The 13,963-nt window shown below is 43.0% G+C and overlaps 1 protein-coding gene across 2 annotated transcripts in view; it reads right to left on the bottom strand.

Annotated features, from left to right (window-relative positions):
- The window catches only part of ANO6 (anoctamin 6), a 210,724-nt gene that overhangs the window by 66,412 nt on the left and 130,349 nt on the right, over positions 1-13,963 (bottom strand). For both annotated transcript variants that reach the window (XM_075551843.1, XM_075551844.1), the window contains 4 exons: positions 5,935-6,000; positions 4,697-4,984; positions 4,365-4,478; positions 1,523-1,638 (listed from right to left, as the gene is read on the bottom strand). In XM_075551843.1, coding sequence (XP_075407958.1) covers positions 1,523-1,638; positions 4,365-4,478; positions 4,697-4,984; positions 5,935-6,000 — 584 coding nt within the window. The remainder of the gene's footprint in view (positions 1-1,522; positions 1,639-4,364; positions 4,479-4,696; positions 4,985-5,934; positions 6,001-13,963) is intronic.

Below are 13,963 nucleotides of genomic sequence, written 5' to 3' on the forward strand. Positions count from 1 at the left end.
CTCTAGCACTAACCATATATCTTATTCAAATGACAGAAACACCTGAAGAGGGCTGACGTCAGAGCAAACCCCAGGTCAGTCTTGGTAGATACGTAGTAAACACAGCGAACACACCGCATGTGTATCTACAGTCCTCCTGCTTCCTGGCTGTCATGCTTCATAATGTGGCGGTGGATGTTCAATTAGCGGATACTGACCATTGCCCCTGGGGAGGGGAATTAAGGTTTCCGGTCACAATGGTTCCACACATGGATTCATATGAAGCTCGTTTTACAAGTGTCTCTTCAAGCCCGCCTTATTTTGTATGTGTTTTTGCTTCATTAACACTGGTATTGTGGCCACTGGCACTAGAGCGCTTGCCTGAAGCTGAAGCTTCTGCACACATATTTTCCCCTAAGGGACATTATAGCCCATGTGCCCTTAGGAACACTGGGGAGCATGTCAGTGTTGTGCTTTGGGGCCGTTTTACACAGCAGAGTCACTCACAAAACTGGGAGAAAGCGGGGCAGTTAAAAGACACCTGCCTGGACGCTTGTTTCCAGTACAGAGTAGAAACAAGGAGAACATGGCCCGCTCAACCACAGCCGGGCACGTGCGTGTCCAGTGACTCCCACCTGCTGCTGCGCTCTTCACGTGTGTTCACGATCCCACATGTGCGGGAGCATTGATCACTGATTTGGGGGTTGGCAGAGTTGCCACACTTGCACATGTGGGATCGGAGTAACTGACAACATACATACATACATACATACATATAGGATCTGCACACACATAACCTACCTTTTCTCCCTATTTTGTCATTACAGGGCTGAGTGTCTGCTTCAACTTTGAAACGTGACAAGCACTTTCCTATAATCTTTAACAGTTTAGCTCTAATGGTTTTAAGGTCTGTTGAGAGATAACCTTCCATGAGAATACATTCATTCCAGGAGTTATGCCTGTCAGTATGTTTACAGTAGAAAAGTAAACTCCAAGATATAAAATATAACCAACTGTCTTAGGAAGTTTATTTTACCCAACAACTCAGCGATAACTAAATGTTACTATTTAATGCTAACCAACTCTACTATCAAAGAGTTTGAAAAGATCTCAAAAATGGTGAGCACACCAAAGGTTAGATCCTTGCAGAACTGTATTATACAAGTGTAAATAAGGGCACTAATGGGTTCACTTTAAATGTAAAGTGCCAGCATGCAGGCTGATACGGCATGGATCATTTCCCCTCATTCATTCATGATGCTTCAGAGCTACTGGACGGACGTGGAGGACGCTGTTTGCTGAGGCGTCTTGGAGACAGCCTCGTAGGGTCTCATCGTGTTGCACTGGGTCTGAGAAGTGCATGTTCTGAAGCTCCCCTATATCCGGAGGGCGGGTAAGGGGGTGCCTGTAGCCGAGCAATGCCTGCCCAAAGCCGTTAGGTCTCCGAACCTCTGTGGCGCCTCCCTCTGGGGTCCCCCGAATCTTTGAAGCTCACAAGCACAAGCGTAGGGATGCTTCCTCCTGCTCGCTAGCGACATCTTACCTGATAAGGTCCAATGGCTGCTTCTTGTAGATGCTTCGAGGATGAGCCCATTCCCTGTACAGAAGGTACCGTTCACTAGGGCAGGTAGGGTCCTCTGACTGGTGGCCGAAGTTGCACTGAGAAGCAGAGGGGGGCCGGTGAGCATCAGCATAGTCATGTTTTTGCAAATCTGTTTGTGAAAATTGTGTTTACTTTGGTACCAATGCTTCCTAGTCATTTGTGACGTGGGTGAAAAGACCATTTAGTGATTCTGAACCAAGGGTGCTACCACCTCTGCTGTGGAAGCCATTTGCAAATGTGGGTGAGGAGTGTTGGCTGTTACAATCCTGGCTGGCACTGCAGGTGCTTGGTGGGTCCCGAGGGATGCAGAATCCCTACAAGAGGCCAGGCCTAAACCAGGGAAGCTGGGGTTCCTAAACGCCCAAACCATCGGGATGGAGGAGTATGTGACCATCCCGGCTCTTCCTTGGGCATTTCGGGGAACCTGGGCCTTGGCTGGGTCAATGCTAAGCCCAGGCCTCTCTATCCCCTAAATAAGCAGTTATTTTGTAGCAACATATAAAAAATAAAGAAGCTCAGGGCTATGCCTATACATCTAGCCTATTCAAGAAACAATGAAACTTTCCCATATCTGCATAAATTAAATCACTGTAGCTCCTTCTAATCATTTTCCCTTCTTGTACTACAATGGGTGCCCTGGCAGCATAGTGATGATGGGCTGTGATCCAAAAGGTCCGTAGTTCAAAACCACCAGACACCTGCAACCCAGCCAAGCCTCAGAATAAGGAGCCCTGGTGGTATCATGGTTAGCCCCAAAGTTGGCAGTTCAAGCTTTATTTCCGTAAATATCACAGCCTAGAAAACCCTATGGCAGTGCTACGTTAGCACATGGGTCACTGTGCAGCAAAACGGACTCAATCGCACTAAACAATAACTAGCCTTTACAGGATCCCTGGACTCCACCCAGTCACCTCCTTCCAATTGTCCCACAGGAAGATTCCATAGCCGGGAGAGGAGACCACTGCAATTATAAGGGATATCTGGTGGCACATGGAGTTAGGTATTGGACTGCTAACCACAAGGTCTGCAGTTCAAACCCACCAGCGCTCAGTGGGTAAAAGATGAAGCTGGCTGTGATGTAAAGGATGGCAGTACAGTCTTGGAAACCCTGTGTGCGGTCAAGATGAGTCAGAACTGACTTTATGGCAGTGGGGTTTTAAAGGAAAGCTTTAGGTATAGGCAAAATCGCCTAACTATTATCGAGCCTTGGCCATCCAGGCTAATATTCATAACAGCTATAAGCCAGTGTCCACTAAATCCATGCATCTGTGGTTTTGCTGGGGGGCCCATTGGAAACAGGCAGACTGTCAGCTGGACTTGACGCTGGGTCTCACAGCCAGGAGCTCAGCATGGGCTTCCCCCACTCAGCTTCCTGGCTCTCTGTTTCTCTATGTGCAAGAGGCTTTATCCAGAATTATTCCGCTTCTCTTAGCAGTTTAAAACCACCGGCTAGTGTATGGGGCAAAGACAAGGCTGTCTACTTCCTAAAGAGTTAGGGTCAGAAAACCACAAGGGCAGTCCTACCCTGCCCGATACGGTTGTTCTAAGTCAGAATTGACTCGATGGCAGTGGGTGTAGTTTGGGACTTCATTTTATATTAACTTCTATAGTACATTCAAGGAATCCTGGACGTTTGAGGCAATCAAAGAACTCCTTCTATGCGAGTGCTAGGCTTAACTCTAATTGGATTGATTTAAGTTATCCTCATGACAATTAAATGAGTTAAAAGTACTATTATGACAGTATTTTATTGATGATAAAACTGAGGAATGGAGACATTAAATGCTTTTTCAAAGTCACCTAGCTAGACATTGGTGGGGCAGGTATTATGATGGCAGACGCTATGCTTTTAAACAATAAACTGCACTCTGTACTAGAGCTTATGGGTGACAGCGGAAGCCCCAAATCCATTTGCAGGTCCCCATGTGGATGAAGCCTCTGGTGAATCCCCTCTGAGCATTAACCAGCGAGATGAATAGCTCTGCCCTCAGACAGGGTGGACTGGAAAGTGTAATCACGCAGACGTAGTGAGGTTCATATTTAACACCTTATCACTTGTTCTTCCTCTTGACCCATTTTAAATTTATTCGATTTTAAAATATTTTCTGCTTTCTCTTCGATTGAGATTTTTCTGTTTTATTTTGTTATTGTTGCTGGCTTTTGTCCCTCCAACCCCGTACCCCTACCCCTGTATGTTTTTCTGTATATGAAATTCAGGAGAGGTAAATCTAAAGAGATAACAATGGATTCACAGTTTCCTAGTGTTATGGCAGGGAGGTGGGGGAATGCAAAGCTAACAATGACAAGTACCAGAGAAGAGAACATGTTGTAAGATTGTCATGGTTGGTTGCTGCACAAATCTTTTAAAGACGCATAAGCTATTGGATTGTAGGCTAAGTGACTTAAATGTCAATAATATTGTTTAAAAACGGTAAAAATAAAAAAGTAATCTATAGTGTTTCACACTTTAGATGTGGGAGAAATGCTATTCATCCCTCCTTCCTTCCTTCCATCCATCCATCCATGCATCCATCCATCCATCCATCTACCCCTTCATTCATCCACTTCTTGAAACCGAGCCCCTTCTTTCTCAACGCTGGGGGGGGCGGAGACTGAACCGTGAAGAAGCAACCAGGTTCCTGCCCTAAGGGAGTGTACAACTCCGCAGTAGATCTTCATTTTAGCAAACGGGGTTCTCAAGGTCAAGAGGGCTAGTGGTACACTCCTGTCAGGGCAAGAGTATACACTGCGCACTTTATTTCACTTTTGCCATTGGACTTACATCGTGGAGAGGGAAAGCTGCCTTGTAGATGCCGGAGCTTACAAGCTTGCTAATCCCAAACTTGTTGACGTTGTCCCGTATTTGGTACGTGACCCGAGAGAGGATGAAGTGAACCTGAAGAGATTCCAAAGCAGAGTGTGGGTGTGGGGCACACGGTGAACTATACTCAGTCATTGCTTACTATCGTAGCAGTCATGTAAGCATATGTCTTTCCCCCCCCTTTTTTTGCAGCTTTTTAAAACAAAAATAAACCAACCAAATAAAGCCACTAATTATTCAACAGCAGGTTCCACATCACCCCAAGACAGCAACTGATTTAGGATTAGACTCACAATGCGGCTTCTGGTGGCTGGATTGAAGAAGGTATCTTTATCGTGAATATAAAAATCATTCATCCGGTTCTTCTCAAATGGGGCCGTGAAAAACTCCTGCTCCGGCTTGATGAGCGTCTCGTCCACTTTGAGGACTTTGGTAAACCAGTTGAAACTGTCGAAGGCTGAGAATTGGGTTTTAAGATCATTGGGCTTCAGAGGCAACTTGATGTGCATTAACTCAGCATACGTACATAACACCTCCCAAGGCGCATGCACTTTCACAAATACAAGCTTGTCATCCAAAACCTATATTGGAAGAACAGAAACACAGCAGACCCCAAAGTGACAATTTTACAGTTGTAAAATATAGATTCTACTTACGCGGTCAGTTGTCCAAAAAGGAGCAATAGACATGCACATACACTCCAGTAAAAGTGAAAATATCATTAAAAATAGATAAATAAACCACCATACATTTTTATCATAAAGATAACTTCTTGGTTGAGTTACTGAGAAATTCAAATCTGTACCAGGGCTCTTTTATGACACTATTAATGCTTTAATTGAAGGAAACCAAATTTGTCAACTTGTTCAGCACTGCATCCAAATTAGTGACTACAAATTAAAGCACCAGGATATTCCTTGCAGTTCTGTTTGTTTTCATAAGTTTTTAATTTTGTAAACCTAGAAAAACGAATGCTTCATTTATTGTCTGTCTTCAACAGCATGTATGTGATCACAGGGAGGATATGAAAGAATGGCATTTACTGATATAGAGATATTCACCGTGTAGTCAGGAAAAAGGCAAATTGCAAAACTGAAATTATTCTACTTTTTAAAAGGGAAAAACATATATGAGCATATCTGAAGGGAAAACATTTAAAAGTACTACTCGGTTATTTCTAGGAAATTACAGTACTGATGACTTCTACTGACTGTTTTTACATATCCTAATTAGATAACATAACTCTATTGCTTGTATAGTAATAAAAATTTGAAGATTCTAGAGAGAAAACTGTATAATCTTTGGGACAAATATTTATTATTAAAATCTTTGGCGACATTAAAAAAAAAAACACCTTGCTGGCTTCCATCAGAAGTCAACATATATTCTGTAGTGCAGATTTTCATAGCTTCCTCCCGGAGAGTAAGAACCAAGGTGAGACCCAGTTGCATGTTTTGCATCCCGTCAGCATTGCCAGGGGCCTGAAGGCTCCCAAGAGGGCCAGCCAGCCAGCCAGCCAGCCAATACTTACGGATCTTGTTGCTTCCAACTGCAGGCCATCACAGATGAGATTGGATTCATACGCTTGCCTTTTTCTCTGTTAGAGGAAATTAGAATGTATGTTAGGTCTTTGGTCTTACCCAGAGAAGAACAATCCAGAGCTTTGTTTCGAAAAGAGTAACAGAGCCAGACCAGTTTGGCCCTGATGACGAGAAACAGCTGCTCAAAGGGGAACAGAAGGGAAGAAGCCGCTCTCCCAACCGGAGACTCCTGGGAATTTGAGTTCTAAGCGACAACGCTGCGGCTCGCACTTGGATTCCGTCAGCACTCTGGAAGGCCCTTGGTAGCACTGAGGGGCTCTGGACCGTGGTAGGTGCATGACAGTTTTTGTCATGGCACATTCCCAGGGCTTTTCTGGCTCATAAGAGGTTTTGCAGATGAAGGGAGCTTTCGCACTTCCCCACACTGAAGTCACTTTCCAGAACTGATCAAAGCTTCGAGCGAACACTGCAGATTGAAACTTGTAGTTCCGCTCTAGCTGTTGGAACGGCTCAATTACTGGCTGGGCGCATTCCATCTCTGCATCCCTTGACCAAGTGCAGTGCCCAAACACCGCGCATTTTGGCAAAACTCAAAACGGGGTTCTCCCTCAAAGATCGACATCTACAGGCAGCTGAGAACATGGAGATCTACAGAATCGGGAACAAATTAATCGATAATCCTTATGTGTTTGTTCCGTGGCACGTCACGTGGCCATGGAAAAGTACGTTGAAAACCCAGCAGCCACTGCATCGACTGTGACTGGTGTCAGAGCAGAGCTGTGCTCCACGAGGTTCTCAATGGCTGAGGGTCTCTTGGTGGCCTGCAAGCCGAGTGTCTTCCCATCTGTGCTACCAGGGCGTCCAGAGTAGACGGACTGGCACTAACTGGTCACTGGTTAAGTGTCGGGCCCAAGTTGAAAAGGAAGCATATTCAGATTTGTTGGACCTTTTTAAAGGAGGGCTTTTGACGATACAGTTTTACGGCGTTTATGAAAAATGAAATGGGTGGATATAAATGAAGAAGATGAACAACAAAAACCTCACTGCTACTGAGCCAATTCCAAGTCATAGCGCCCCTAGAGGAGAGGGGAGAACTTGCCCTGTGGGTTTCCTGGGCTCCTGCTGACCTCACAGGCAGCAGCCCAACCTATGCCGCTCACTCCAATTCAAACTCCTGCCACGAATCCATTCTGACTCAGAGCCCCTCGCTCGCTGCCATCAAGTTGATTCCGACTCACAGCGACCCTATCGGACAGGGTAGAACTGCCCCTATGGGTTTCCAAGACTGTAACTTTTCATGGGAGTAAGATCTCATGGGGGGAAAGATTTCACACCTGGGGATGCGAAGGCTTCGGCCCACGGATTTCCCCTCTTGTAGACAAACACGTGTTTAGTTGGCAAGCATAGGGGACTACATACCACTGGTGTTTACCCAAAGAAATCAGAGTCCAAATAGAACTCCCAGCTTATTTTGCAGAGGTATATATAAAAAATATATTGCTTCATTTCTATTTATTTAATAATGGTTGGTTCTTAGGAAAGCCTTCACACCTAGGGAGGCAAAGGCTCGGGCCCAAGGATTTTCCTCCTGTAGGCAAACATTTATTTAGCCGGCCACCATAGGGGATCATTCAAAAGAGGAGCTTTTCTTGTCTTTGTGGGTATTTTAAAGTTTAAGTGCTTGGGGGCTGGGGGAGGACACACAAAACGGTGTTAATTGGATTTATTACCAATTCATGGCTCTTGATTTTGTTAGAATGCCATCACAGTTTGGCTCACCCTCATGTACACACAGCCATGTCCTTTCTGGCCCCTCACCAACCCCAGGAGGCTGGGCCCCTCTTCAAAGGTGCTCCTCAAGCTGGATACCCACCTGCAGACTACCACTCCTCACCATGAGCTGCTAGGGGCTCCCTTTTTCCTCCCTTATCAATAGCTGGGGGACTTGGTATCACAATGATCTCATTGTAGGTGTGGATGGAGAGGAGACATGCAGCTCCAGTCCACACCTGGTGTGTTTGTACCCAGTAGCTCGGGGATTGCAGGGGGTGAAGTGACTCTCAGCCACTTCAGAGTCTAATTCGATGGCAAAAAGGGCTAAGGTCCAGAGGGCTCAGAATAAATTAGCTCTGTGCTCTACAATTTAGTCATCAAACTATTCCCCTGTTGGTTGAATCAACCATAACATGCTGAGTAGTATAAGGTAGGGATGGTTCCATCTCTGGGGATTCCTAAATCGAGCCTACAAGTCCTCATCACCTTCATGGGACCCAAGGACTTGCATTCTACCAAGTGCTTTCTTTCCACAAGAAAGCTCTGTAGTAATGCTACTCATTGTTACTTATGAACTTCTCCCTCCATCATCGACTGCCCTCAACATCCTTTTTGCTTAAAACAAAATGTATGTACCCTGCAGGTCTCAGTGGTTCCCCTCTCCTGAGTAGCAAGCATCTGAAGCGAACAGGTAACCCCAGCCCACTCTGCCTCCATAGCAGGCCTCGAACCACCTCTGAAGCCCTCTGAGCGACCACTGGCGCCATTTTATTGGGATGCTCTGAAACGAACGGTAAGGTGGAGCCACCCGGCCGCTTGCTTTGTTGGTGCCCATCCTGACCCTGCCCTGCTCCTCTGACCATTTCTGCTGATTCCCAAGAACAGGCACAGCCTTTCATTTTTGGAAGGAGCGGGCTACATGTTTCTGTGTTACTACCGGGGAGAGTCCTCAGCACACACGAACAAGGTACATGCAGGAGAGAACAGATGTGCTTCTCTTCCATCTCATTTTAATGACTTGATAATAGAGGTCATCTATCATAGAGATGAACTGTAACTTATTTCACCAATCTCAAAGGGCTGCATATTTAGGTTGTTTCTAATTTTTCACTATTACGAATGCCCTGGTGGAACAATCTTTCCGCGTCCATTATTACTTCCTTGGGGTGAAGTCCTAGAAGCAGAGTCGTTCATTCGGAGACTGGACACAGTTTTAAATTCTTTAACATGTATCGCCACGCTGCCCTCCACGAGGGTGTACTAATTTATTCCATTTCAGTTCTTATCTGGTTCTTTACAAAGAACTCCCACGGTATTTACCTGATCTCTCAAGATAACTGGTAGACCTTGAAGTTGGTTCATAATGCCCTCTATTTTACCATTCACTATAAATACTTAAAAAGTTGACTCAAGGAGAGGGCATTTTTATTTGCTTAAGCATGTTAATATATCACCTTGATGCCACTTTAATAAGACAGCTCGTACTATTTTCCTTTCACATAGCAATTCACAAAGAACCACTGAAGTGTTTTACCAAGGGGCCAAGTCAGTTTTCTTGTGTCAGGTAACTAATTAGCATACGCTGGCTTTGGCAGACTAGCACATATACAGAAAGAGACTTAAGACATGATTGCTTCAGTGTTTAACATGAAAGCATTTTCTTCACTTCTCCACAGAATTTATACTTGGATAAGTAACACTGTTCTTGGAATTTAAAAAATATATATGGGAGAGTTGTCTTCCATGCTAGAAATGACAGTTAATTAATACCGCACATGACCTAACACAGCCATCGCGCAGTAACAATCTGCTGAACCAATGCATGAGTATATGTGGTCACACACTAACTAACCATTACCTGTGCCTTGGTTGGGAAACATTACACAGGAGAATCTGAACGACATTCTAGTCTGTGATTTATCATTGGCAGCACAAACGACGAAACGAGACTCAATGGCTCTGAAAAAAACCCCAGTCACAAGTGACATTGCACTGTCAATTTCTACATATCCCAAGAAGCAAATCCCTTAGCGCTGCGCCCCAAGTCTCTCGTTTTAACCTGTTACCAGTCAGCTAAAGTGCCGTACCTTTTTCTGGAGGAACTCGCAAAACCTTGCAGACAGTGTCTGGAGAATGATCACACGGCTAGGATGTTTCGAGAATAAGATTGGGACCTCAAACACACAAACGAACCGGCGCACCAATCTCATTCCAGAAACCAGAATTTTTTTCTCTACCTCTTTTGAAAAGTTAATAAACCTTTCAGGGAAATAAAGTCTAAAGCAATCAAAATCACCAAGGATGGACAGGGCATTATTAAGTTAACTCTCTGTCCCTAAGCACCTTGGATTACACATCTCATTTGACTTAATAAAGTCTTTGTTGTGAAGGACTGGCTTGTAAATTATACAGCAGTAATGCTGATTGCAAATATCAATGCCTAGTATTTTCCTCAAGTCACCCAGCTTTTTCTGCATAAAAAGCAGGGATTGCAATGTTTAAGAAGAACTAAAATTATGGAATGCACTGTGATGATAATAAAGCACAAATCAATTGGGATTAATTAAATATATGCACATAATAATTTCAAATAGTCTTGCAACTCTTTTAGGGAAAGCATTGACTGAAAGCCGTCACTGTGTTTTCAATTCGCCAGTCTCCGGAAAGCCCACTAACATGCATGAGAAGTCAGTCAAAGGTACTTCGCTTCTGCCAAGAATTATTGTCTAATTACTCTAAGTGCCATTTATTAGTTCTATATCATGTGCTCAAGGAGATTTGATAAGCAGACTAAATCATGTAATCTATGTTCACTTGCCGGTGAATTAAATGTTGAAAACTATTTAAATTTAGCAGACCCATGTGATGAGGAATCAACTCCAGAGGGTCGTGAGGCTCACTGAAGGACAGAGAAAACATGAGCATTTTACATAAGTGTACACTGAAAGTGAGTATTTAGCTGGTGCTCACTTCGAACCTTTCTCTTTAAATTAACGTTTTTGCTTGAATTGAAAATGAAAAAAGTATTCATTGTAGACAATTTGGGAAACTGAAAAGTTCAGAGATGGCGGGGAGGGCGGTATCCAAAATCCAGTGCTGAGATAACCACTGTAAACATTTAAGTGATGTAGTTTCCAAATTTGCTTACCAAAAGAACTTAGCTCACTTAAAATGTAGGTTCCTAGGCCACTCATCCGGCAATTCTGACCCAGCAAGGTGCCCTGGCCGCTAGTTGCATTTGCTGCTAACGCTAACTGTATGGCCAGCTGTTCAAATGCACAGCTGCTTTGAGAAAATAAAAGGAGAGTTGCTGATCCTGTAAGAGCGAGTTATTGCCTCAGAAGCTCCCAGGGGCAGCTCTAGTCTGCCCCACATAGACAGAGCCACGCTGGGGTGGAACTGACTTGATGGGGGTGAGAAGTCTGGGCCGGGACCTGGGCCATCTATTTTTAACAAGCCACCTGGATGCTTCCTAGCTTCTGAAGCGCTCAAGACACGTTGTTTTTTTATGAACCATCTTGCCTGTGTACACCCGTGTACACAGACATGTACCTGGGTATGCACAGTTGTTCTTTTGTGATTTTTAATTCAGCATAGTTGGGTTGTTCTCGATTCCCAGGATGAGCTTTTCAAAAAGTGAGATATAACAACGAAAGTAGCATCTTCATTCAAACCCAAGGCCGGATCTCAGAAAGACCAATCAGGAAACTGTGGGTTCCTTGTCTTCCTCTATGTCTTTTAGACTCTGTTGCTCAGACCTCCTTGGGGTGAAATGGAAGAATTTGATTTTATTTCTCAGGGATTTACTACGTGCTTGTTTGTTCATCTGCTTTTAAGATTTGGGCCATGGAAATTTCCTATTTTGGAAAAAAGAGGCAAGATTTGGATTCATTGTTCTTATGCTGAATATGCAAAAATAAAACAAACATGCTTATACCAGCAACACATTTCATAGCTGTAATTAGAAACTGCTGATTCTAATTCAATTTATTCCTTTTAACCTACAATCTTAATATAATTAAGTAGGGTGTAAAGGAAGAGAGTAGGTAAAAATACTAAGATGAGCTCATTCACCGTCTCGGTCTGAAATTTTAGAACATTAAAACCAAGAACCAAACTCAAATGCCATCGAGTCAATTTCAACTCACTGCCACCCTACAGGATAAGGTAGAACTGGCCTGTTGGTTTCTGAGACTCCAACTCTTTATGGGTGTAGAAAGCCTTGTCTTTTCTCTTTGGAGTGAGTGACTGGCAGTTTTGAACTACTGGTCTTCTAGGCTGGTTAACAGCCTAACTTGTCCACCGCCAGTTAAACGGAATTTCATTCCTTAATACCAAAGGCAGAAGATTTGCAAAAGTTAACTGGGAAGGTAAAAACACCCACAACTGGTTCCAAAGAACTCATCCTAATGTGAGCCTAAGGAGCCATTGTGACCTGGTGAAGTACACATTAGACTGCTAACTGCAAGGTCACCAGTTCAAACCCACCAATCTCTACTGGAGAAAGATGAGGTTTTTGCCTCTCCTAAACATTTACAGCTTTGGAAATGCACAGGTGCAGTTCGAAACTACCTTACAGGGTCACTAATGGTTGGAATAGTAAGTCTAATTTGAGCCTTCATTTCCCATTTCATACATGTCCTGAGGCAAACATGTCGTGCCCAGGTAATCTTTTTATACCTGCTCAATTCCTTGCGCCCCTCTTTTCTCATCCCTTGATTTCTTCAGTTTAAAGAAACTCAACACATTTAGGTCTCCTCAGTCATGGCTTCCCCTTATATGAGGGCTCATGGATCAGTTTTTCTCCAAAGAGTATTATCATAGTATTGCATTTATTTGGAAGAAAGCCTTTATTTTGTTGAAATTTGGGGTGATGTGGAAAAAAAAATCCCTGTTTTCCATGGCTACCAGGAAGCTTGAAGTCATGAAGTTAAAGCTGACCTTTAAACTTTGGAGTAAGATCTTATGCTTTAAAATAAATATTTTGTTTACAAGTCTGATATAATACTTTTATTTTTGACAGTTATATTTTATTTCATTTTATTTTTATCTGCTATATTTTATTTTCATGTTATGCTTTTTAAAAATAGCTTTATGGGACATAATGCACATATCATACAATTCATTAGTTCAGTCATACCAAGAGGAGCTGTACAATAGTCACCACAATCAATCTTAGAACATTTTCTTCTTTCTTGTACTCCTTTGATATTTTATTTTTGACTTACATTTTCATTTTTATTTCCTTGCCTAATTAGTTTTATCATCTATGTATTTGGCTTCAAATATTTCTCAATCCATTATAAATAAATTCATAATAATTTCAGCCTAGGGTTAACATAAATATAATTAAGAAGCTAAGAACTATAAAAATTATACATTACAATGATAACACCAATAATGGATGCTTTTTGGATTATCCATACTTTTAATGACATTAACAATAAATAACTATAAACTTAATGCACATTAAGCTTAATGAGGAACAAGTCATGCTTATCACCTCCATAGATAAAAAATAAGAGCATTTGATACAATTGAACCTGTTATCAAACTCTGAGCAATCTAGAAATAAATAAGAAAGGATTTTTAAAATGCTTTCTACCGAACACTTATAGCAAGTGTGTGAGTTCAGGGTGAATTTATAGACACACTCCCATTAGAATCTCAGAAACACGGCAATGATGACGACTAGGTATTAGTGCCTTTACTCATGAAGTCTTATCCATATTGCTCTTGAACATGAAAAAAGAAAAAGGCATAAAGATGGGAAAGGAAGAATAAACCTGCCATCATTAGTAGACAATGGTCTTCTTCGGAGAAAATCTTAGAATTAAAAACAAAACAATACTTAGGAAGGTTGCTAGATAGAACTCTAAAGACCAATAAACTCTGACACAATCGATGACAGGATACAATTTACAGTGCTCTGAGAACCTCTCTCTGCTCCAAAAAAATAAAAATCTGCAAAGCAAAACCTCATTGCCATCCTGCCATTTCTAACTCGCAGTGGCTCTGCGGGACAGAGTGAATGGCGGAGCCTGCAGGCTGAGCCTGCTGCAGCTTTCTCCTGAGCAGCGGCTGGCGGGTCTGGACGGAACCTTTGGTTAGCAATTAAATGCTTCATCTCTGTGGCACCAGGGAACTTTCCTTCAGACAACAACAAAACCCATTAAAACTTAAATGGACCTGCATACGAGCTCCAGGGACATCCCGACCAAACCTTACTGAAGGATGTGCTGGGCC

The sequence above is a fragment of the Tenrec ecaudatus genome, chromosome 6, assembly GCF_050624435.1.
Source record: "Tenrec ecaudatus isolate mTenEca1 chromosome 6, mTenEca1.hap1, whole genome shotgun sequence".
Lineage (NCBI taxonomy): Eukaryota > Metazoa > Chordata > Mammalia > Afrosoricida > Tenrecidae > Tenrec > Tenrec ecaudatus.